The sequence below is a fragment of the Syngnathus typhle genome, linkage group LG2, assembly GCF_033458585.1.
Source record: "Syngnathus typhle isolate RoL2023-S1 ecotype Sweden linkage group LG2, RoL_Styp_1.0, whole genome shotgun sequence".
NCBI lineage: Eukaryota > Metazoa > Chordata > Actinopteri > Syngnathiformes > Syngnathidae > Syngnathus > Syngnathus typhle.
In genome coordinates, this window is record NC_083739.1 from 13,266,684 (window position 1) to 13,293,388 (window position 26,705).

The window sequence follows — 26,705 nt, forward strand, 5'->3', positions numbered from 1 at the left end:
CATCTATCCATCTCGTCCATCCCGTTTGTCCGTCCGTCTGTCTGTCTCCATCCACCTGTCCGTCTATCTATGCTACGAACGTCAGACTGAGAGATAATGGGAGCGACAGAAGACAAAAGAACCTTTAAAATCAGCAACATTACCATTTAAATTTGTGTCGTCAAATAAATATCATCATTTTTAGTGAGTTGTTTGTATAAGCACACAACAGCACATGTTAGCAGGGAGGCGACAATTACTACAGTAGTGCTGTCTTGTCCACTGCTATTAGGTGGGTGGCGAGCAGGCAGCACTTCTGTCTTTATAGAAGCCATCAACGCAGGGCGGGGTTGGTATTAGTGCAAGGTCAAACAACTACCTTTCGTTGCTTTAACATACTCCTGTTTTTTTGTCTTTCTCTCTTAGTGCTAGATAATCAGGAAAAGCAAAACGGAAGCATGTACCGTAATAACATGGTCACATTATTTTTGTCGGTCCAAGTTTTCCCATGCAAGGATAATGCTCTCCATTGTGGTGAGTTTCTTTACCTGCCAACACACGGACATGGAAATCTTTTTGCAGTACAAAGAAACAGCGGCATCCCCATATGGTAAAGACATTACGCCCGAGTCTCAAAAGATAAACAGTAAAGCACCAGATGGAAATTTGCCAGTATTTTATAACTTGTCTTTTAACTTTAAGGGTATCTGCCCAGTACTCCCTTGAGCTTTTTACATTTTTATCTGCTCTTCATGTCAAGGGGGAAAAAAGAAAAAGATTGTTTCCTGTAACACCCTATAAAGCTTTTACGTCCCACATTGTTCATAAAAACAGAATGATGCATGGCTCCTTTCACCATGCCTGACATTGTGGCCCATGAGAGACAATGTTATGGTTCAGCGGGGCTTTTTTTTTTCTAAGGTGGTTTCAACTATTTGCTAAACATAATTTATGTCATCTTAGCTTTAAAGAGAGCTCTGTCTGAAGTGACCTCTGCCAGTTTTAATGTGTCTCAATCAATGTACCCGTATGGTGTGGAACAGCAATCTGCATGCCGTCCACATGATCCAGCGCTTTTTGATCCGGCAAATATGCATTGCCATGACTCCTCGGCAAACACGCGAGCATGACTGGCACAAACATGCGCACCTCTTTGCTCTTCCAAGTTTCATTTGTCAAGATGACAGCTGGACCCTCACTGAGGTGGAGTTTGCCAAGCAGAATCCTATGCAAGCCTGCTTGAGTGAAGGCCAGAACGTCCCTCGGAAATATTTTGACTCGCCAAGAGGCTGTGCTGCTTGGAGAGAGTGTATGTACAGTAAGTGTGTGTGGTGTGTGTGTGCGCACGGGTTAGCAGATTGGCCCTCAGTGCGAGCATGTGTGCCCGTGTTAATGAGAGATAGCAATGAAGTGGCGCATCGCTTCAATTTGGCAGGGAGCGAGCAGCTGCATTTTGTCACGCTTCCGGTCAACATCGAGCGTACCAACTGCTCTAATAAAACACCTTTCCTCGATACCACTCTGCTTTCACACGTACTATGCCCTTGGATGTCCCTTTAATTTGTTTTCTTTGCCCATTGCCCTAAATGTTTTTAATAACAAATGATTTGCCCAGATGCGGAGTCCAACAACCTGTATCTCACAGGTGTCAAACTCTGACCCGCGGGCGAGACATTTATTTGGGTTGACAGTTATAATGACCCTCAGAAGGAAACTATAATACGATGCGACAAAAATGAGTTTGACATCTAGCTGAAGTAAGAAAGTCTTCCTCCTGAAGCCTAGCTCTCCCTTTAACACTCTGCACCTATTTTTGTGGAGCCCAGTGTGCGCGGTGTAATGCGGGTACGATAACAGCACAGAGAAAGCGTGGAAATATTTTTACCATTAGCTACTTAACAGGATGTCTACATTTCTGTGCCACTGTGTGGTGTGCATGGACGCTTGTATTCTGCATAAACAGGTGCACAGTGCTTGTGCATGTGGCTTTAACAATAGTAGCCTCCTTCTATCCTTGAAGTCCCTGACGCACTTTATTCTAATTACCCAGATTGGGTTTGCTGGGAAGGAAGCGTGAGTACCAAGGGGTCCTTGATTCTGTCCTTGTCCAAGCCTCTGGGAGCAACTTGGGAAGTTATTCATACATCCATCACATTCCCCTGTTTCACGATTTAATCAAATCCCCTAATGAAACAAAGGCAGAGGATAGAAAGCCGTGACACTCCAACCCTGAAACGCCACAGCATGAGGGTGGGGCTGCTCTTTGTGTGCCACTACAATTGCTGCTTTATTTTGATTTTCTGTGCCCGGGAGAAGGGAGAGTCATTACATTGTTACCTCCGGGGAGAGTAGCACCTCTAATTTGCCGTAAGCCTGCACTATTACAGACCAGACGACTTTTATGCAGCAATAACGGGAAAAGTCATCGACTGCTTAACTTCCATGTCTCCGTGTTATTCCGACTAATGCGAAAGATGGGCTTTTAATATAGTCGCATGCATTGCCTCAAGCTATTATTCGACTGGCACAAAGGCACATTGAGCGTACCCTCTTATCCAAGCGACTCGATAAATCGGAACGCATCTTTATTATTCTCTTTTTTTATTTCCCGCCTTAAATATAAAAACGTATCGTTCGGAATAAGCCGAAAGCACCGAGGTAATTAAAGTCCTGGTCTGTGTCACCATTTGTTCACAAAAGCACTGTGGTAAAAATAGTGAAGATATTGAATTGTGACTTTTTTTTTTTTTTTTTGAGCAAGCTTCAACAATCTTCCCATTAAGAGTAGTCCCAACAAATGGGAAAGCGTGTAATGAAAATTTATTTGAATCAGAAAACCATTTTCGATTAAAAAAATGTGAGTAAATTAAATCATTCCTCTTGGAAATACACCAATTTGCACTGGATCGTCTGTTACTGGAGCCTCCCTTTGGCTGAAAATATAGTGGATCGCAATACACACTATATATAAAATCTGTCCAATAATGTTTGTATGCTGTATAAAATAAATCCTCTCCAAACATTGCTTCTTGTGAAGGGCGCACTTGAGAGCAAGGCAGCCCTCCTGTGACTTGTTGTCCAATATCTGTCACGTATGTGTCTGTCAGGCTTTAACATCCCGTTGAGGAAAACATATTCATCTGTTTGTTCCTGTCGGGGTCCATATTTTGTAGTAGTGTTGCGTTTTAGAGCCGTGTGAGGTCTGACTCTCAGCTCCGTATGACTTTGTTGTCTGCGAGTGACAGATTGTCCCACCAAACACCAAATTGGCTCTGGCGTCATTCTCCGAAACTAGACCGCAACAGCCGATCGGCCTCGTCATAACAAAACGGTGTGCCCGTCTTTTCATTCCTCAGTCTGTCTGCTATCTAATGCCGATTGACCGTACTGTTTCTTCCAGTACATGATTACGCAAGAGCAATAAAACAATTTTTTGCATTAATATCATTATTTGAGAATAATTAGCCATGAAATGTTCAAGAAATGTCAGCTTTGTGTTTTGGCTAAATGTGTGAAATCCGAACACCCACCGTGCCTTTAGGATGCCAAATGGATGGACAACACACATATAATTGAGGAATTATCCATCCATCCGTTATATGAACTGCTAATGATAATTGACTGAGGGCATCATTCCCACAGAGACGTTGAATTGAGTGTCTAGATATTTCCCACACAACCCAAAATGAGATAATGAATTGAAATGATGTTCCGCTAGCTGCAATTTTCAGAGATGACTGATAAGGTGCTACAACTTGCTTTGACGTTTATTATTTGAACACAGTAGCATGCAAAGGACATGGGCGAAAGAAATATTTTGATGGCCCTGCATGAAAAAAAAAAAAAACATTGTCAAAAAAAACACACACACACAATGGAACATCTTGCAATCCCAACCCCGAATAAGAGCGCTTGAAAACAAGAGTAAAATCAAAAGCAACAGGAAAACCCCCAATGGAATTCAGGACTGCCATCACCTCCTATCTGGGCAAAATCTATTCTGTACTGCCGAAGCTAACGGGCTGAAGTAATTTCATTTTTCATGCATGCTGTCTGTTCTCACAGAGACCTGATGCAAAGCAAGTGAAAGTGATGAGAGAGCACAGCATAGGGAAGAGATCAGATGAAATGGGCGGAGGACCACTGAGCCAGAGTAAAGAGTCGGGAAGGAGGACGGGGAGAGAAGTGTCGAGACAAGGCGAGGGGAGGAGAAACAGGGGTTGAGCCACAAGCCTTTAAACGTATGAAAGTGGGATAATTGCTTTTATCTTCAAATGGAACTCGCAAGGAACCCGGAGTTGGCTCTCTGGCCTGTTCTTTGTCCCCTGGTGGATTGAATTACCCTTGAGGATGAATTAAGTATCTCTCTAACAATCAATCTGTCTACAGTAAGTGAGGAGGGTGCACATTTCAGGGGTGAACTCCCACTAGCCTGTTTGTCAATTATCAAGGGTGCAGAAAACAGCCCATACACACCGGCGCAATTAGCACCGACGGGATATCGTGACAGCTCCTTATCGTCTCCTTCTGCACCGTGCTGATATTTCACCTTGGGTTGATCGAAGGCACAACTCGAGTTGCTGGCGATGAGAAGATGATAGGCAGTGTCTGTGATGGTGACAGGTATTTTTTTGCACCAGCGTGGAGAAATAGGATGACACCTGTCTTGTACGGGAACATCCTTCCCGTGGCCTTATTAGTTGCTCGGGCTCCTTCTGGGCAACGGCACGTCGTTCCCGGTGTGGCAGACGAGAGGCTAAATTGGTTGCTGTGATGAAAGACAACTTCAACGTCTTCTCTGAAGTGTGTTATTGATTTGGGAAAAAGGCTCACCGGTTTTCTGTACTTGTGTGATCACAAGCCCGCCCGCTGCACTTGCGTACCTGTGTGTAACAATCTATACTCTCTTCTACATTAATATGTTCACACCTGGTATTTACTTTCCATGTTTCTGCCCATTCTCACAAGGGATTTTAAAATCTATTCTCAACCTTGCCCTCAACATCATCTCATCTCAGTTTTGTTTTTAGCATTTAGCCTACGTTTTACGATGGGCTTCACCAAGACGCTCAAATGACTTTGCAGCACATTCAAACGACGTTGCAGTGCAGTTGAATGACGCAGCCCAGTCAAAAATGTTTATTTCACATTGGCAATTCCACGCTTCTGTCCTTTTCCAGCCATCCTTGTCCATCTAATATTCTTCCCAGTATGGTACCCTGTAATCTGAAATTAACAATAAATATATGTTGATTTCTTCTTTTTCTTTCAAATTATTGAAATGCATTTTTTGTTGCAAACAGATTGATCCGTGCGGCAGCACTAACGGAGTCCTTGAGCATGCAATGACTTGAAATGCTACTTTGTGATAAATATCTGTGCACGTCAACATAACAGTGCTTTTTTTCCCCGCGAGTGCTTTCTGTGAATAATATCCAACATGACGTTGCCAAGAATCACAGTGCAAGGACAGACTTATGAAACTTAGAGGCCATAGATCACAAGCTTGCCTTTGAATAATAAACACCTCACAAAGTTGCGCATATCGCACCAAAAGAAGTGGTAACCGCATGTGTCGTAATCTTTTTGCTTGTGATGCCACAGATTCGTTCAGACCAGGATCAAGATATCTCCATTCGATACAGCATCACTGGGATGGGAGCTGATCAGCCACCTAATGAGGTCTTCAACATCGACCCTGTGCTTGGAAAAATGTTTGTCACCAAACCTCTGGATAGAGAACATCGGTCGTCATATCATGTGAGTCCATCTAATCACACACAAGCACACACTCAACAGCCTGAGAAATATTTGTCGAGATTTGAACCCAGCTACATCGTACCGTCAAGAAATAGTAATCGATTCATGTGGTTAAGCACAGATGCATTGGCTTTTATTTTCCAGGCATCAAAATTAATCTTAGCTCTTATGTAGTATGTAAATCACATCCATATTATAGACTCGTTAACCAAGCAGGTCTGACCTATTTAATTCGAAATGATTCCCAAAAGAAGCTCCAATCAATGAGCTTGATTTGCTGAGGAAGAGCTACAGTTCTACAAGTTACACATATTTAGTACGGTAAAAAAAAAAAAGAAACTCATTGACTGTATGTAGTTGACTTGTTTAACAAAATTTCATTTAAAAGATGGGGAAAAGAAATACTATGTATTTCGTTAAAAAAACTGATTAAAACCATGCCACCGCATACATTCTTAAGATTTTTTTTTTGTAGTTACATCTATCACAATGTCTCCAGATACAAGACACTGTCCATTCTGCTTTTTCTCCTCATGGGTGTCATGATGACAACTATAATGTGTATTCAGAATTAGATTTACCTTCTTTAAAAGAGAAGTTAACCTCAAAAAATGTTGTATGTGCGCCAAATTGTTGAAAAAAAGTAGTTGAATTTTGCCTGTTTACTTCATACTTCACAAATTAAACATTAATCAGAACACTGTGTTTTGAATAGTCGGGCTGCACAGAACATAATCACAAAGAAAAATTTAGGCTTGACTTCCCCTTTCAAAAATAATTCCAATCTCCAACTCTCCGTACTATTGGATTAAGAGTGCGCTCGCATGTGAGCTGGTGGGAGGAAAGTGGTCAGAGATAAAGGACCAGGCTCTCAGCCGCCGAGATGGGATGGCAGTGCATGGACAGATCAGACAATGTAGGGAAGAGAGTAAAGTTAAATTAACCTCCAGGAGACCTGGAGATGCAATTTCAATGGAGGTGGAGAATAAAAGCAAATGGTGACGAGGAGAGGACGGGCCCTACTGGAGACGATCATCTCTTATAGTAGAAGAATCCTCCTGCGGATATATCCTATATTCTGCTGCGATGAGCCTTCAGGCGAATTCACTTATCTGACTCTCATGTTTCTGTCGTAGCCAAAAAGCATATTCCCCATCAGCCAAGTTCAGATGAAAGAGTACCTCAATTCTCCATACACGAGAGCGGAATTAAAAGTGATTTCACCGATTTGATTCCTCCTTCCCTTGAGCCTTCGTCGGTCTTGTAGCTTTCATTCCCCGAGTTTTACCTCCCGTTTGATAATTCCACCTTGCTGCATACGTGGGAGAGCCCTCGTATGCTGCACTGACGTTTTGATTTCTGAACTGACTTTTTGATTTCTGGCATTCTTAAAGAATGGATAAGGCGCTTTTATTCGGCAGTATAAAAAAAAAAAAAAAAACATTGCATAGTATCAACTCAACATTGGTTACAGCAGACTGGAATATCACTGAATAAATCATGCCTGGAGATACAAACAATCCCACTAAAGGTGAACCGAGTGAGTCCAGCTTTAGAAAGAACCACTTCAGTCCGTTAAGTAGACCTTCACCTATCATGCGGAGCTGGGGAAATCCTCCGATCCCAGTGTTCACCTGATTATTCAGCTATCTACTCACGTTGCTATCCTTAACATTCCTCTTTTTGACTCGATTTCAGAGGAAGCAAAACTGTCAAAAAAGTATAGCATGTTTTGATTACCGGCGAAATCCACTTCCCTGATCCAAGCACAGCTATGGGGAATTTGTGATGAGCCAACTGTGTTTGTTATTCTAAGATGCAAACAGGCAGAGCACTGTTAGCCTTAAATGTGATCCTGACTCAGACTTACAGTTGCAGACACGGCTTCCAAAAGAAGACAGTCTTGTTATACTTTCTACTGAGATAACAACAACTTTTAGATATGAAGTCAGTAGACAACATATCATAGAGCAGGGGTGTCAAACTTATTTTTGTTGCGGGCAACATCTCAGTTATGGTTTCCCTCGTGGGGCCATTAATGACTTAAGTGCAAAAAAAAGTTTATTTTGAATGTGCGATTGTAAACAAAAAAATCGTTTTAGCATCGCACTGTTATTTAAAGAGAAGACCATTCACAGTTTTGATATTTTAATAAGAAACATTGAGTTGAAACACATGATTTGCCTTTGCGGGCCACGTAAAATGATGTGGTGGGCCGGATCTGGCCCACTGGCCTTTGGTTTGACACCTGTGCCATACGTAGATCCTCGGCACAAGTAACTCCCTGCATCAGCAATCATCGGTCATAATTGAAACTTTGTCTTCTAGCTCCGAGCACATGCTGTGGACATGAACGGAAACAAGGTGGAGAACCCCATCGATCTGTATATCTTTGTCATCGACATGAACGACAACAGACCGGAGTTCAAGAACCAAGTCTATAATGGCTCCGTGGATGAAGGCTCAAAACCAGGTACCAGTATGGCATCAAAGAGTCAATCGAAGCATGATATCCATACTGAAGAATGTTTGCTGCTGGCAATTTGTTCCTCTTGCATTCCAAAACACATAAATGCACTGAAGACTCTTTAATTTGTCTGTGTGCCATGTGATTGGCTGTCTTCAGTGCATGCCTCGCTTCAAAGTCAGCTGGGATAGGCGCTAGTTCACTCGTGACCCTAATGAGGACAAGCGGTATAAAAAAATCGATGAACAGACATTGTGCTATATTAGCAGGCTTATTGCTCTCTTCCTCTCACTCTCTTGGTTTCCGTCTCTGCTGTGCAGCCAGCAAGTCTATGTGGTGTGTGCGCCATTCAACGAAACAATAATCATAAAACACAGAATTTTGGATTTTTTTTTATGCTCCAGTGGTTTCGGTGGAAGGCCAATTACAGACTTGAATTAGTTTGCAAATTAAAGAGTCATTACAGGGACTTAATCCTGTCAGGCACGGCTTAGGACGCCTGCACAAAGGGCTTGCGTTAAACCCCTTAAGAGTGCGGCTTAATGTAATTACCTCGCCAATGTGTGACGCATTCTTCATCTCCTTTCCATCTATCGCTTTATCTTCACAAGAAAAACGTAGGGTGAAGGACTGATTGTCCCTCCACATTAAACCAAATTGAGCAGGGGGCACTCCATTTTTTTTTTCTTCTTCATTCTTCACTCACCTCCTCTACTTCTTGCTGTGAGGCCTCCCCCTGGCCCCGTCATTTACAAATTGTTGCTTTGAAATGTAATGAAGTTTGAAATAGGAGCTGTGGTTGCAATTATCCTCGGACAGGGGCCGTCACTACTGTGATATCACTATCACTGTCAATTACAACTGGCCATGGGAGAAGCAGGCAGAAATGGAGATTGAGTGGTGGGGAGTAATCCTCCATGGTTACAGTATGTCAGAATTGTTGTGGAAGGTAAACAAACTATTTTTTCCCCACTGAATGAATAATTTTAGGTAAAATAAACTAATGTTCATTTACTAGACAATCTTCCTCAACATTGAAAGGTGACCTGTAAACATTTACAGTTCAAGGTGTCACACTGTACTCGCTTGTTCTCTACAGTACAATCTGACCCTTTGACCCATTTAAATTAAAAAAATGTAACCGTCAGAATTCCTTCCCATTTCTGGCAATTTAATTCGATGTACAAGGCATTGTCTCAAACATTTGCATTCATAATTTACCTTTTACAATTCACAATTTAAGTTGTCTGGAAGTCCAAATATCACCACTCAAGATGATGAGCCTTGATTACTAATTTCAAGCAAAAAATCAATTCATTTGAACTGCCACACAAGCATAACACATTTTCAACTTGTTATTTTTAAGGTTCTGTGCGCGTGGTGATTTTCTCTTTTCTCAATGTTGTCTTTTGTATGTGAGACATAATAAAAACAAAGAAACAAAAACTCCCTCATTGAAAGTCGGCTAAGATAGGATCAGGAACAAAAACCTTGGTAATTATAATCATTCATTCATTGTCCATTTCTGGTATCTCAATGCTGACCTTTGCCGAAAGGTCATCCACAACATGCCCCGGTCGCGACTCGCCAGTCATTCGCTCTCACATTCACACCTATGTACAGTTCATCAATCATTTACGATACTTGCAATTTTTTTTCACATTGTTCCCCACTGTATATTTCATAAATCACTCACACAATTTTATGCGTCTCCATCAGGCACCTACGTAATGCACCTGTCTGCCTTCGATGCCGATGACAACACGACGGCCAATGGAATGGTGCGCTATCGAATACTGTCCCAGACACCGCACAGTCCCATTCCAAATATGTTCACCATCAATAGTGAGACTGGAGATATTGTGACCGTGGCACCTGGTCTCGATCGAGAGGTACGTATTCCATCAAAAAACTGTTGACTTTGTTTTTCTTATTTATTTTATTTATTTATAGTGATAATCCATTCTCAAAATAAATAGAATGGTACAGTAGATTTACCCTAAGGATTTTGTTTTTTTTTGCAGTGCCCAATGAGTCATATTTTTTAACCTCTTCAAATGTTGAATAATCATTGTTCCATATCTTCAAAATAAGAAGTTACTTGATTGCCTCGCCCCTAATCATTGATTGCTTTGCAAGAATTGTGTGTCTTTTGCAAGGTCAATATAGTTAACAAGAGTCACTCGATGGTATTCAGACCAAAGACTCGACCTCAAGTATTCGGACATGATTTCTTTATATTCACCAATCAATATGCGATTGAAATGTAAATGTTCTTTTATTTTAAAATCTTCACCATGGTGATGACGATGATGAAATTATTGCATTCCTCATTCAGGAATTACTCTGCATCAGGGCCATACTGGTACCAAAATTCGGCCTAGAAATATTCAAAGGCGAGGATGTGTGTGTGTGTGTGTGTGTGTGTGCGTGTGCGTGTGCGTGTGTGTGTGTGTGTGTGCACGCGTGTGCGTGTGTGTGTGCGTGTGTGTGTGTGTAAAAACTCTTGAATCTTGAATCTTGAATATGTATGTGTGTGTGTATATATAGATATAGATATAGATATATAATTTATATTTTATATATATTATTTATATTTTTATATATATATTTTTTAAGCCAAATCTTTACTTTCTCTGCGCCATGTATCTTCTTTAATTTCATGTTACCAAAGCAACCACATCTTTAGAATGTAAGCAACTTACCATAAAACACAGTCTGTAATGCGCTCAAATTGCTGACCCTTGGAATTTCGCCATTTCTATAGTCTACAGCAGTTGCTGCACTTCACACTTTGGCACAGAGGTCCTTATTATCAATTGGTTGTCACATCTGTCTTGTGAATTCAAATGTCAGCACGTGCAACACGTGCCCGTGCGTGCGTGCGTGATCTGGTGATCGCGGTGGCCATTAAACTGGCCCTTGTTGACCTATCCGTCTATGCAGTGATTAATTTTATGCTGCAATAATTTTTTTAAACAAACTGAGGACTATGGTTAACGAAGCAACGAATAAGCAGCAAGTGAAGGTGACTAGTAAATGCCTTGGATATTATCTGTGGAATCTCACATAGGAATTTGATGATGGACGACTGTGGATTTTATAGTTCCGAAAATATTGCAAATGAATTTCAGATACTGGAAATCTGTGTATTTTTCTTCGAAAGCTTGTGATATATGAATGCCATAATATTTTTACATCAAAACCACTCCAAGATGTTAAACGACAGGAGAGTGATAGGGAGGAAATCTTTAGAAATGTGGATCAACCCCAAAATGTAATATTCTTCCCTGGCCCGTGGCACACATCACAATATTTTCTGCAAATTATTATGGAGTAATCCCAAAAGCTGTCCAAAAGTCAAGACACATTTTATAACCCCACACATGCAGTTTGTCCGCACTTTTTTCTGAATACTGTCCTTCTCCAGTCAAATTGCTTGCGGAGCCATGAAAAGTTGTGACAAGATGTTTATTTTGGTGTTTGAGACTGTGAGACTCGTGGCGGTGACTTAGCCGTGAGACAGATCCTCCTCCCTACCTGTCACCACTGACAGACCTATTAACGACACATCACGCTACAGACGGCCACTCGCGAGTCTGTGTCTCATGCATGTACGGTAAAGATAGAGCGTGAATAGTGGAGAAGGAATGCCCTTGACATCTGTCTGTCTGCACAAAAAACAAAACATGTAATGACAACATCTAAACTTGATAAATGACACACCAGAAGATGCTGGAGGGAACAGAAGATGAAATGAAACGGCTTTAAAGTCAAGAATAGATTTGGGGTAAATTTTAGATATTGAAGATGGGAACGTAATATGCGTCCAGCAGGATGGGAGCCGGACACGGGGTGAAAATATCTCCGCTGATAGAGCCTGCATAACCAGTGGCGTAGCCAAGCCGGGGCGAGCCGGGTCGGCGACCCGGTTAGGACTCCCTGCGCCCCGGTTGAAAAAAATCGAGCTTTTTTGATTCTTCATTTTCATGCCGTTGTGTGCTTGCGCTATTCTATGTGCGCTATGTGAGCGGAGTTACGTGAAGCTATTGACTTTTTCTAGCATCATGCATCAAGTAGTCGCAGAAGCACACAAACACTTTTCTGAAGTGCAATTTAATCAAAGCAAACAGTACAAATTGTTCATTCATGAAGTGAAACCTGTGGAGACAGACAGGCATCATGTCAAGAAACGTTTGAATCAGGTTTAGAGCCTTTGCAACATTCAGAGAACCTCTAAATTGTTTTTCTAGCTCGTGGACTTCCTGTGTTACATGACCAAGATGGCTGCTTTTGACAGAAGCAGCAAATACACTTTACTTTCAAAATTAAACTTCTTTCGCACTCTATTGAGCAATATTTTCTTTTATTTTCAGTGTCTCTATGAGATGGTTGAGAATAAATGAACATGAACATTCATGAACCAAAATCCTTGAATGTCTGAAAAGAAATTGTGAAGCTTCACGTTACAGCGAGTTTGTGCTATTCATGTGTTCTAAAATTGTATTGCAAAAATCCACAAGTAATTGAAAAAACGTCCTGATTTATTGCATTCATAGTAAGCTTTGACCTCTGCTGTATACATTTTCCTTTGAAAGGTTGAAAAAGGCAAACATTACTGGACATTGCGACTCACACAGAAGAGGCAAGGAACATTTATTTGGAGTTTAGCTACTTTGGCCATTTTGGGTTGAACATTATACAAGTCAGTCAAATTCTTTCTTAGATTAGGACAATTTTCCATAAAGGTTTTAATAACATTTTTTGTAAAATAACTTTGGAAATTCGAAATTCATGATAATGGCCTTTGTTGAACATATAATGTGTGCACCGAAGTAATTTTGAAAACTCATTTATTAACAGGTGCTTGGTTGCATATATACACGTATAACTCAGTTGCTATATGAATTACAATCCTGTTTTCTCTCCTCCAGCGATTTCTTTTTCGAGCAGATGAGAATTCTCCCAAACTGCGAGGGAAAAAAAAAATCCCATCTTCAAACCATAGACTTCACAACACACCGGTCCACTTACTTCAGCCCCTTGAAACCGTGAAACTTTCTGTGCTTCCTTTTCCCCTTTCGCTCGATTCGTTGTTTGGGATTTTAGACTCTACAAAAACAACAACAACAAAAACAAAGCAACAAAAAAAAAAAAACACACACAGGCTTCTATTTTTGGAAATCCCCATACCCTGTGCTTCAACTTTATCCCCTACTGCTTCTTACCCTCCACGACTGTGTACTTTCCTTGTGAAATGTCTCGTCCTGCTTTCCAAACACCCACACTGAATCTCTTCTAAAAGTCTCCAATGGTCTGCCTTGGACCTTTAAAAGCATGTTGACAGTAATAGACCGCAGTCCTCCAGAGAAGTCTGAGGTTGCTGCACTGTTGTTGCTATGCTGAGAGGTTCAGAGGAGCTCGACATAATAACTCCCTTGTCTAATTAGTGTGAGTGCTGTGTACATGCCGTACGCTGGCTGATGGGACAATCAAGCACACCCCACCACTAAACAAGACTCGCAAAGAAGAGATATGTGTGTGCGGGCATGTTTGTGAGTGGTGTGTTTATGCACGTGAGGTAATGAGGGTGTGTGTGTAAAGTTCAGCATCTCGTCTAGCGGCAAAAGCCCGAAAGAAGCTGTCTAACCTTCCTGATGTGGCGTCATGGCCTAATTGGGATATTTACTTTGTAATTAGCAGGTCAGAGAGACACTGGAAATGTAATTTGGAATTTCAGTGACAAGACACATTATCCAGTCTGTCGTGGGGCTCCATCTTTCCCGCAGCCCATTAACTGCACCGTGGGACAGTAGGAAAGACAGAGGGGGGAGGGGGGGTAGAAGAAGAACGGTTGGCAAGACAGAGAGTGGGCTGCACATGCAGACGTTCACAACATAGCTCTCATACAAAACTACAACAGCAGCCACATTTTTCATCTTCCAGTTAAGTGACATTGTGTCATTCAAGATGTGAACGAGCATTTATCATTCCTAATTCTATTGCTCCACAGATCGTCTATTAATCTTCGTCTGATGTAGCCGTCTCTCCGCATCTGCCCGTCAGTGACACTGAATTTGGCGATGTCTCTGATAACATTATTGTGAGAAGACAGCTTGCAGATTGCATGAAGCCAAGTTTAGGAGGTTACAATACCGTCAGATGAAAAGCCTGTCATTGAGAGTTTTAAGCACGGGCAAGTTGTTTGTGTACCTCAAACCGAACACTAAGCACACTGTTGCCCTTTATTTTCACCTTCACAGAAAGTGTCCCAGTATACGATCATCGTTCAAGCCACAGACATGGAGGGCAACCTGAATTTCGGTCTCTCCAACACGGCCACCGCCATCATTACTGTCACCGACATAAACGACAACCCGCCCATGTTGACCTCCAGAACGGTGAGTTGCAGACTTTTGTTTGAAAGCAACTTTTTAAGCAAACTCAAGGATTTCTAGGTGCGCCTTATAATCCGAAAATCACGTTAAATTGAAATTATTATTTGAAAGTTTTATGTTCCTACTAACAACCAAATAATTTATATAAGCAAACATGTCATAACAGTTGTTCATTTTCAAAACACGTCATGAATGCCATTGAATATTTCCGAAGAGCATCCACAAAAAAAATTATCACAAAGTGGTTACGTCGTGTTCATGGACTGTTGTTTTGAAAATCAGCGGGTAGCATCAAGCAGATGGTCAGGAGAATGACAATGAGAAAATCGGGAAGACAGTTATTGTAGTGTATTAAGTGGAACAAGTACTATTTTCTCATTTCCTGAGGAAATCACACGTGCACACACATGAGGAAATGACTAATCCATATCATTGATTTTCATCACTACAAGAACGGAGCCTGAAAAATGATTGTTGTCATAATAGTGATATTTAGAATAATGAACACATTAGACAAAGATGAAAGTTAAAAAGGAAAAGTCTAAAGTAAAGTCCGTGTTGTGATGTAATATATCATATCGGCTTTGGGTGGGAGGGGTGATTAGAAGCAGCCTGGGTGTCAGTCCAGCTGAACCATCAATTATTTATGAATAAAAAACAAGAGATTTAGGGATATTAAAAAGTGTGGTTCACTTTATCATGCTGTCTTTTGTGTTGTGCAAAAATCAATATTTAGTGGGGCTCTATGCTAATGTCTGGTCAAGAGCTGGAAAGCGTAACCGATGGTACGTGTTGATTTTGATTGAACGTTACAAGTGTTGTGTCAAAGACGCAAAGATGATTTGCTGCAGTGGACCGAGTCGGTCTCTCATGTGCGGAGAAGTGAGCAATGGGCCAGTTGGGCTTATAAGGCGATAAGCTTGGTGGTATTAGGCAGCTCTTTGAGGTGATCACTCAGGATGTAGCATTAGCATTTAACCCCCAAGGCTGTTAACAATGTGCAAGCATGTGTCAGACATAAAGGAAATGTTCGGCAAGACGATCGCTGAATTTAAAAATAAAATAAAACATGCACGGAGAACATGATAAGTAGGGAGTTGAGTGGACCACCGTGTTGTGGTTTCCAAAAGATGGTCAAAGGAAAAAAAAGTGATGTGAATGACAAATTATTCTATCTCAGGAGCTTTTTTTTTTTCTTACCCAGCGGTCGTAAATTAGAAGCCCAGGTCTGGAAAACCCTCCTGTCCCTACATAAAGCGCCTACTGTGACGGCGGGTGCATTGATATTGGTGGCCAGTAAAAGATTAGTACTCTCTAACTTTTGCTTTTAGTGCATCTCAATCATTGCCAAACAGCAAAGTTATTGCCATCATGGTTACTGATGATCAAATTTAGCCGAGGTTAGTGAGCAGAGCAATTTCTCCCAATCGAATCGTAAATCAGCCCTTTTTGGATGGTAGCTTTGCATAAAAGTCATTTGGTTGAGAAGGCAAAGCATTATGCAAATAGTTTGGTCTGCTATAAACGCCACAGGTCTTGCAAAACATCGTTTGCCAACCTTTAATGAGCCAAGGTGCATGTTTGAAAAATATCACGGTGCATATCTTCTATTAATTGTACCTTTTGCCATCTAATGTGAAAAATGTTAATTGTTCAGCTCATATAACACAACAAAAATACAGTATATTTCTAAATAATACCATTTTGAACATTGGTACTATTTCGAAAAATCCATATCTTGACACTGGGTAATTTCCAACCAATCTGGCCTGTCGTCCAACTTTTGCCCAAAGTTTGGTGGACTTCAGCTCCCCACAGCCCTGAAGAGAATAAATAATTTAGAAATAGTATGAATGTGTGGGAACTACTTGTTTGTTTATGCAGACAGTGCACTATCATTCCAATGTAAAAAAATACAACTGATATTTTTTTTGTGCTGAAACAACACTTTAAGTTGGAAAAACTTTAGTGAATAAATTATTGACATTTAAGGCAACAACGTGGCTTTGCAAGTTGTTTGCCCCTAAACAATCCGCTGAGTTGCTTTTACTTATATTTTTAAGTTTAGGGAGACAATGCAAGGGACAAAATCACAATTCCACTCAGCAATACTTGAAATACTTTGTCAAATTTTAATTTTATTGAAGTTTATTACCTTGAAATTTTAAGTTGACTCGCCTTTTCTTTTCTTTTTTTTTTTTTTTACAGTGCATGAGTGCAAAATTGAGTGTTAAACATTTTATTACCTTTGACAGTTGGGCTAATTTTGACTCATTTCACTTATTTTCCAGTATAATTTCTTTATGCAAACAATAAATCAATTAAATCCTCATTTTCTTCGACTGTAAATGAAGCAGTCTTTGAGCGGCAAAGCTTTGTTATTGTCAATCTTTGAATTGTGAGTGAAAATATATGTTAACTTGACGACCCATCTTTTATCATGCTGACATCACACTAATTTAGATATCACATGAAGATACTCCGAGTCGGTGAAGCCAAATTTTGATTTTGGGAGTCATTGAACCAAAGCAAGAATACACACAATAGCTTCTCTGTCAAGCTGCTCCTTATTTCATAGCAGCAGTTGGAAAGGACCACCCGGACCTGTGTGTTGTTTTAAGAATGTCATCAAGTCGCCGAACAGCTTTTCAGACACAGGCCCCTAATCCAGCCACAGCTGTCAGCTGTTTGCTGCTAGATGCGAAAGGTTGTGTCGGGTATTACGACCCGTTGGAGTGTTTGGTCCGGGGCTTTGCTTTTTGATATCATACACTTCCATAAGCGGCTCAGTGGCTTCAACCATGTCTGTTACCCATGGTGACGCCGAGACGCTTCATGCTTGTTGCTTCCAGATGAGTCAACGCGAGTACGTAATCACCCGTCGACCACGCACCATCACCTCAGAGTTTTCGCGTTGCCGTTCATCTTTATCCCTCAACTTTGGTCAATCCCCACCGTGACAGACATCCGACAGACAGCAGCTCACTCGTCATCAGGCTTATCAGGACATAGCACGTGTTAGCACAGCGAGGAGACAACTAAAAGCCACTCATTTACGCTCAAACAGATGGGCTACCCCCCCTCCACCGGTGGCTCCTGTTGGCTGTCTTCACTTCCTCTTCTTTTCTGACTTTCAAAGCGAGAGGACATTAAATGTGCATGAATGAGAACAAGGGGTGCAGAAAAGAAGGAACCTTTCAGACATAGTGCATTTCCAGTGTGCAATTGTGTTTAGCGTCCGTTTGCGGCTCAGCGGTAGCAAAAGCAAAGTCATTAAACGTACTCCACCTGGAAAGCTGAAAGGGCTTCACTTAAGAGAAATGGCAGACAGAAATGTTTTGAACAAATTGCCGCACCTCAACAGCTCAACATATCCCGCAAGGACATTTGTCAAAAATAAATTGATTTGCAAGCAACATTTTTCAAGGTAACATTTGTTTCCCTCCCCTGCAGTTTTCCGGCGAGGTTCCTGAGAACCGGGTGGATGTGGTGGTGGCTAACCTAACGGTGATCGATGCCGACCAACCGCATTCCCCCAACTGGAATGCAATTTACAGGATCATCAGTGGCGATCCGTCCGGGCACTTCACCATTCGCACTGACCCCGTAACCAATGATGGCATGGTGACTGTGGTAAAGGTAAGCCAATCCCTTATTTTTATCTAAACGTTAGTTCGAGTGTGATCAAACAATAGTAATCAAACACAGAACCTTTACAAGGGCCAGCTTGCAGTCTTTGCCTTTGGAATGACCCTCCTTGTCCAAAATGAAGGATTGGAAGTCCTTTTGAAAAACTCCCACGCTCATACCTTTACGCAATGGCTGCCAGGACCGCTGTAGCAATAAGCTATTGATTTCCCAATTACGGAGGCGGCAGCTTTAGACGCTTATAATGGGATACCTGCTGTAGTGAACGACAGAAACAAGAAAGATTTGTCTTGTTGCTGTGTTCAGCCGATCGGACGAAGGTTGTCCCAGCTTGTTTAAACCATTTACTATGAAGGCAACAAAAAAAAATCTTTACAGTGTGTACATGCGTGTGCTGACGACGTGTGTGTGTTTCTTGAAATAGCTTCTTTATGTCGCATGAGTTCCGCAAATCTCATCTCCTATCTGACAATAATGCTTAAGAAATAACAATAGCCATTGTGTGTAATTCCCACAGGACCCTGAATCGTGCACATTGGCATTTTGCTTCTCTTCATTATCTAGATGAGTGCCTTTCATTGTCCATTCCGTGCATTCCCTGATGTAAAATTCAGCAGGCGGCCGAGTAGCCGCGAGCTTCCGTAGAGACCCACGGGATATTATCAGAAAATCAAAAATGAAGAGACAGTACTCCCCTTGGAAATGACAAGAAATAGACTACCGCATAAGGTAAACAGCGAGTCACTCCAGGGAACAGCAAGCGGAATGGGTCACATCAGACATCAATGTGATAGGTAGAGTCGAGACATCATAAGAGGCCCTCTCATTTTTGCCAGTGTGCTGCTCGCGCATAAGAATTCTCCGCAAGCAGGTACGCACAATCTCCCTCAGGGCACCTCGGCTCATCTGTAAACAATGGCTAAGGTCTTAACCATGGCTTGTCACATTTACACAGCTCTCGGGGGAGATGATGAGAAGGCGTTCGCATATCAGGGTGTGGATAATAGATTTGGAAAAAGACAAATGTGAAAATAATAGTGTTTGGAAATACACAAACACGGGAGTCTTGATCGCAGTGAGTCATTAAGATATGTAAATCGTAGATGATGACAAACACAAAAGATGACAGAGGTTGGGGGGAGGAGTAGTCAAGTGAAGCGAGGACACAATTAGGAGGAGCCAGGATCCTTGTGTGGAATGGTGGAAGTAAGAGAGATTACTGGTTAGGTGAGGGGATTTTTTTGCAAAACAAGGGATTGAGTAGGGGGGGGTGTCAGGAGCTTGGATAGATTAAGCTTTTTGATGTGTTTTCTTTTTTTTTTTTGAAGAAGAATTTTAATTAAGGCTAAATAACAAAGTAAATACTTTAAAACAAAGAAAACTTATTGGGCCTCTGGAAATCAGGGGTTTCCGGCAATTGCCTCACATTTTATGAGGCAATCCACACAAATAATAATTACATTAACCTGACCCCAAAGTCAGAGTGCGTATTAAAAGTATTTGAAAATATTCTATTGAAGACCAACAATGTTTTAGAAATTGAGGCTTTAATAACATTAGAATATATAGACCATTCATTTCAATTTTAAATTTCTAGATAGGCAAAATAAAAAATAAAAATGAAGCAACAACAAACTTGACCCTGTATTAGATAAAACATTTTCTGACTTGCATATTGTTGAACAGTGTGGAATTGATTGAAGCATAATTAAAAGCTTTGTAAACAAATGTTTCAATTAAGGTCAAAATTAATTTTCTGACTTGCATATTGTTGAACAGTGTGGAATTGATTGAAGCATAATTAAAAGCTTTGTAAACAAATGTTTCAATTAAGGTCAAAATTAAAATACACGGTAATCTGGTTCATATACTGTATATGTTTATATATTTGTGTGCGTGTGTGCTTTCACTTTTGTGCTGAACACAACTAGCGACAGATGAAAGCGCTGGCCTTTAAATTTGCTCCAGTATGCCACAAAGGTCGTCGGACACTACCACCAACCCGTGTTTGTATATTTCCTAGGTGCAAACAAATACACAAACACATTTTGAGGTGATGTCAACCCAGAAGCTTTATTACAACGCTAAATACCACAGCCTCTGTCATCTCAAATCACCATACAGATGTTGTAAATCATTAGCATCACCGTCACACAACGCAGATATTAGCCTTGCAGCGGTAATCATCATTCGCCTGTTTAGACGAAGCATCACTCTACCAACAAGGTGCGCATTGATCTCATTTCTATTTACTTGTCTCCTTCTGGCGATGGAAACTACACGTGAAATCTTCATTAGGAGAAAACAGAAATGTCATTTTGATGAGATAAGCTTCTCTTGAGCATATGTGTGCATTATTGCGAGTACAAATAGTCAACTATGTGCTTCCTTAGGTGTGTCACTCATGTGTGTCAATGGTCAAATGTCTGTTTGTTAGAAACCTATAGTTGCTTGTTCAAACTTATACAGTTTGGAGTTAATAAGCTTGTACATGAATGTCATCACATGCGCTGCAATCATGACATCTACTATGATTAATGGAGTATTTTGAACAGAGAACTTGGTTATGTATGATTGTATTATTGTTTTTGTATTGTTTTGTGCACAGTATGTTGGTACAGCTGCGACTGTTGCGAATTGAGAGTTAATCACAAGTGTCTCAAAGGAGCCACAGTTGACAAAGCTGGACAGTATAAGCAGTAAAAAAAAATGGATGGACGGACGGATGGACCGATGGACTGTTAGAGATTATATTTTTAGATTAAATCTTTAATGTTTGATCATTTCAGCTAATACACGAACATTCGCAGGTTTTAGAGACCAATATATGTGAATAGAAGATTGTTCAAAATTGCTAATATTGTTTCAAATTAAATACCTATACTTTAAATCCATGCTCAAATGAGTCGGCTGCTTCCAACTGATCAACTGCAAACTTCCACCACTCCCAATGGCAATCCTGACCGTTCTTTGCATCATCTTGAGAAGCATGCCATGCTGCGCTCTCCAGCGTCGACCCCGCAAAGCACCTTACCTGCTTGTCTTGCCGCTACTGAAATCTTCCAACACGCTGCCGTTCGCTGTCAAGCCAGCTGGCTATCAGCTGTAACATGATGCCTTAGGAGGAGTGTGTTTTGGCAGCCATCGTAAGGTGTGAGGGAAGAATATGGCAATAGATGAATAGGTATGTTTTTCAGCAAAACATTTTAGTTTGTGAGTAGGTGAGTTCACAAAAGTTTTTTTGCACATCATGAGGGTTTATTGCGTTGGAATTAATGAAATAATGAGCAGTACAATACTCTTGATAATGAATTAAACATCCATCCATCCATTTTCTATACCGCTTGTCCCTACCGGGGACATCGAGGGCGTGCTGGAGCCTATCACAGCAGTCATCCGGCAGTAGACGCGGGACACCCTGAATCGGTTGCCAGCCAATCACAGGGCACACAGAGATGAACAACCATCCGCACTCACGCCTCGGGGCAATTTGGAGTGCTCAATCGGCCTACCGAGCATGTTTTTGAGATGTGGGAGGAAACCGGAGTGCCTGGAGAGAACCCACGCGGGCACGGGGACAACATGCAAACTCCACACAGGGAGGGCCGGAGGTGGAATCCAACCCGCACCAAAAGACCCATGAATGAAACATTTTGATAAAATGTTGTTATTTATGTTCATTGACACCCTTACATTGAAGAAATGATGAAAATATTGCAAAGAAAAAAACAACTTGTGTTGTGCTCTTTCTTCTAGGCGGTCGACTTTGAGATGAACCGAGCCTTCATGTTGACAGTTGTGGTGTCCAACCAGGCCCATCTGGCCAGTGGGATCCAGTCCTCCTTCCAGTCCACAGCAGGTGTAACCATATCTGTGCAGGATGTCAACGAAGCCCCTTACTTTCCCACTAATCCAAAACACATCCGATTTGCTGAGGGCGTTCCGGCCGGCACGAGTCTGACAACCTTTTCGGCCACGGATCCCGATCGACTGCAGATGCAGCAAACAATCAGGTACAATACATCCAATTATAGAAAGGTAGTTGGGATCATTTATTAATAAAAATGAATCAAACAAACTGCAGAACGCTGACAGAAAATGACCTTGTAAAAGACATTTAGCAGTTAGGTTTCACATTATGAACAGCCATCTTGTGAAAATCTCCCCTATGCAATAGCACCAGGCCAAAAATCCTCACTGCTAGTAGTTTGGGGTTAGAGTTCAACAAGGGGACTATATTTAAGGTATCATCCATCTCTCTGAGACAACCATGCAGAGTTTATGAGCCAATGGAGAATCCTGAGTCGGGATGCTCTGAAGGTTAATAGGAAGTAATAGCCGCTGGGCTAATTGGATGTGTGTGGGTGCCTGTGTGTTTGCTCTTTAGGTTGTCCATAGAGCATACACACACACAGTGAGGTGGGATGAAAGCGGTAAAAATAGGCAGAAGGGAAAGTAAAAGAAGTTATTGGTTTGAGCCCTAACAGTTGACACAGCATGTGTCCACCTGCAGTGGTCTTTTTTTTTGTGCTCAACTTCTCTCTATGACAATGTTAAGCAATAAACATTCATCTTGCTAAGCCAAATTTAGTCCAGATTGCATTATCAGTTTATATTGACCTCACAAATTCTAATGTCGTGCAATATTTGCCTCGTATGAATACCTCACAGAGCTGCAGAACTGCATAATGTGCCTTTATGCTACGTACTCACTTTATAGGGGCTCCTCAAATGTGATCTTTTCCTGGCATGTTCTAGTGCAGCAGTAATTTCGCCCCGATAATTTTTTATCGGAAAACAACATGTTGCAAATTTCATTGAAGATGATTCCAGGCCACACTAAAATTCTGCGAATTACCAAAGTCATCAACTTTTTATTTTTTCATTGAAAGTCTAATAGCGCTTGATGGGATAGAGAAAGCAAATAAAATGTACCAGAAAGTAGCACACTACAAAGCAGTTTAGAGATTTTTAGAAACAATCTGATAAAAACAATATTAAATGTTAAATTTATGATGTGACATTTTGTTTCACACCGCGCATAATCTGTAAAGTCAAATTTGTCTTGAGATTTTGTTCTTTCTACAGCTACAAAATGTTGTTCTGTTAAACCTTTGTTCCGCTATCTAAGAAAATTCCACTCGTCCATTTTCTAGCACTGCGTGTCATGATAATGAATTGTATTTGTATCTCAGCGCTCTCAAAGCGCTTTAGAGTAAAATATGTTTTAAAAAGAAGAAGAATGGCTGGCATAAGGCTTTTGTAAAAAGAATTCTTAAGATCTTGTTGAAAGGCGTCAGTAGAATGCGGGGCCCTCGGGCGGTCGGGAAGGGCGTTTCGCAGTGTGGGAGCTGCAAAAGAGAAAGCCCGATCGCCCATGGTGTACAAAGATCTTAGTTTTGGGGGCTTGGAGGATGTTTGTTGTTGCAAAGCGAAGGATTTGTGAGGAGGACTTTGAGGTTCTAGGAGGCATGTCCGTGAATGCACTGGTGGGTGAGGAAGGAAACTCAATTTAGAGAAATAATTCAGGATGGGGGTGATGTTGTCGTCATCAGGATCCTGGCAGCACTAACGTATTGGAGCCTCTGCATGTGCTTATTTGGAATCCAGAAGAGGAGTGTGTTGCAGTCGTCTTGCCTAGAGGGGATGGATGACGATGTGGATGAACTTCTCTGCATCAGCCAGGGCCAGTGAAGGATGCAGTTTCGCAATGCTCCTGCAATTCTATCGTGAACTTTTGTGGAGGGTATTTAATGTGCAAAAAGTGAGATGGGAGTCATGTCAAAAGGAAGATGAGTTGGCCAGAGATAATACTGGGAATGGTAGGAGAGCGCAGCTGGTGTGGTGTGCTTGGAGCTGTTTAAATCAGGGGAGTTAAGCTTCGTCTACAATGCAGAAGAGGTGGGGGATAGTCATTATATATAGTAGCTGTGTGTCGGAAGCATAATAATATTAGGAAACCTCATATCTGCTGATGAGCTTGCCCAGGGGGAACAGATAGAAAGTGAAGAGGATGGGGCACAGCATTGAACCCTGAGGCACACCCCAGGTGACATTGTGTTTCTGGAGCCTAATATAGCTGAGACAAACAATTATTCACATTTACACTTTTGGATAATATGTGACAGGAAATATGATGATCCACAGAAATCAGCTAGAAATATCCAAAAATGAGTTTTGAAGCCTTTTGACTGTCAGACATGCTATGCTCATGCATCTCCGTACTGCCACTAGAAAACTTTGACGTTTCATTACACAGCTGATCTGTGCATGCATCAAACAGCAAGCCGACCATGACACACACTCGAAGCATTTCGTATAATGTGTGATTCATAATACGCGTCTGCATACGACAAAGCACTCAATGTCTCAGTCAGTGGAATATACATGAGACAAAACGAGGATTTAAAAGGTGTTGAAAGAGCTAAAGGTAAAGCGGAATACAGGTTGATCGAGGGAAAGAGAAGCCAGTCGAGCATGGTAGCTGACTCCGGGTCAAGGTTTGAACTTGACAGGTGCTGATCAAAGAAGAGACATGCTGACAGCATCCTGTTGGGGATGGGAGGAAGGCAGTGTGGACTGTACTTGGCAGGAGCGTGCGTATGGCATCATGCATCACTTGTCAGACACCGAACTAGTGAGGTCGAGACACAGGACCAGAGACACGGGCATAAATGATTACCCAAACCACGTTGGCTAAGCTGGAGGCATACATTTTTCATCCTCTGGGTCAGGGGTTTGAAAAATAAATGTCAGGTTTCCTCCTGCTGCTTGCTAAGATCACTCTGCTGCCAGAACTAATCATATCATAAGCAGCATACCAAGCAAGTCCCAAATGAGAGAAACCTCCAGGTGGACAGAATTTCTATTCTCCTGCAAAACACTTGGTCATGGCTTTTTGTGGACACTTTTCGACATTGCAGATCAGTCGTGGTCGTGCGTTGTCAGAATAAAAATTGTAGTTTGGAGTCAGTTTATTTTTTTTTTATCACATTTTATCAAATAAGGGCTTATTTCTTTACAAAAAAAAAAGATGTAAAATTATGAAATACCAGCAAGCACCGTATTTTTAACGTCTCAATCATGATCTTGAAATCATCCTCACATTTGCTCTTGCACTTGTCTGCTGTTGAGTTTATAATTACGGTCTGTTCAATACGAACAATTGTTCCCATTGTCCACTTTGTGATAAGAAATTTTCTTTCATAGAGGTCAGTCATCTCCCTACATTGAAATGAGATGAAACTAACATTAGCTCCTCTGTCACAGGCATGCTTACTACTTTATTGCCGTGCTGTGCTGCCTTTACCTATTTATTCATACTACGTATTGTTACTGTAATTAAGTTTGTTCAAAGGTCTTGTTGGACTTTTTTTTTTTTAGTCAGACAAGCGCCCTATAAACTCCATTTGTAGCTTAGCCCACACCAACTATTTTTATGTGTGATCCCCACCTGCTCAGAATAAAGTTCGCTGGTGTGTCAGCTCTCCACTGAGCCACGGAAACACCCAGAGACATGAATTCCGGAGCCTCGATAGGTTAGCTCTTGATGAGGTTTTTACGAGCAGATGATGTAGCCATGTTGGTAATTCTGGTGGCACCTTTTTTAAGCCCCTTTTCTTCCTTCCTAGAAAATAGCCCTTTCCCCTTGTTTCACTGGTTTATCCCTCCAACCCTGCTGTGATAGATCCACGTTACTCCAGCTAAGCATTTCACAGTCCGCCAGGTAGTGTCCACAGGCTTGCCTGGTCTGTGTGAAAACCTTCAGAGTGTGGGAATGTCATCTCTGTTATCCCTCTTTGAAACATGCTAGTTCACTCAGGATCAGGCCCACTGCCTGCTGGGACAATCCCGCCTTTCTTGCTGCAGGATAGAGATTAGGTTCTCCTGTCCACCCCCACTACTTCCCAATATACAATACCAAGCCGTGATCCACTGCTAGGTGAGACCGAAATATATATATATAAGCACGATGATTGAACACAAATACACCATTGGCCTGCACAAAAGGTGTACATACTATAATTCAGTTAGCACAAACTGAGGTTGAGGTTGAATCTATTTCAATTTGAATGGATTTAAAAGCTGAAGTGTGTGTTAAATGGCACCACGGCCTTTGTCCCCAATTTGCTGTTTTGTAAATCCAATTCCATTGGCGCTGAAAACTTGCTGTTAAAGGCCAAGATGCCCAACAAGCTACAGTGAGAGTTCAACCCCCCAAAAAGGTGCAGGATGATGAACTCCATCACAAAAGGAATGCATTGTGGATGTGAAGGTACCGGCAGGGATAAGAAAATGTATGAATATAGAAGTAGAGTGAGATGAGGTCAGGCAGGAGAGACATCAGAGAGAATTCAAAGCGTGGAATGAGCCAAAAGCGACAAATGAGAAACAATAACAGGCAGATCAGACAGAGATGGGGATGCTGGGGGGGGAAAGATCCGCTCTGCCGC

The 26,705-nt window shown here is 41.5% G+C and overlaps 1 protein-coding gene across 2 annotated transcripts in view; it reads left to right on the forward strand.

Annotated features, from left to right (window-relative positions):
• Positions 1-26,705, forward strand: part of LOC133144914 (cadherin-4-like) — a 150,097-nt gene that overhangs the window by 109,379 nt on the left and 14,013 nt on the right. For both annotated transcript variants that reach the window (XM_061267975.1, XM_061267966.1), the window contains exons 6-11: positions 5,584-5,739; positions 8,068-8,212; positions 9,926-10,098; positions 14,470-14,607; positions 18,058-18,243; positions 22,009-22,265. In XM_061267975.1, the coding sequence (XP_061123959.1) occupies positions 5,584-5,739; positions 8,068-8,212; positions 9,926-10,098; positions 14,470-14,607; positions 18,058-18,243; positions 22,009-22,265 (1,055 nt within the window). The remainder of the gene's footprint in view (positions 1-5,583; positions 5,740-8,067; positions 8,213-9,925; positions 10,099-14,469; positions 14,608-18,057; positions 18,244-22,008; positions 22,266-26,705) is intronic.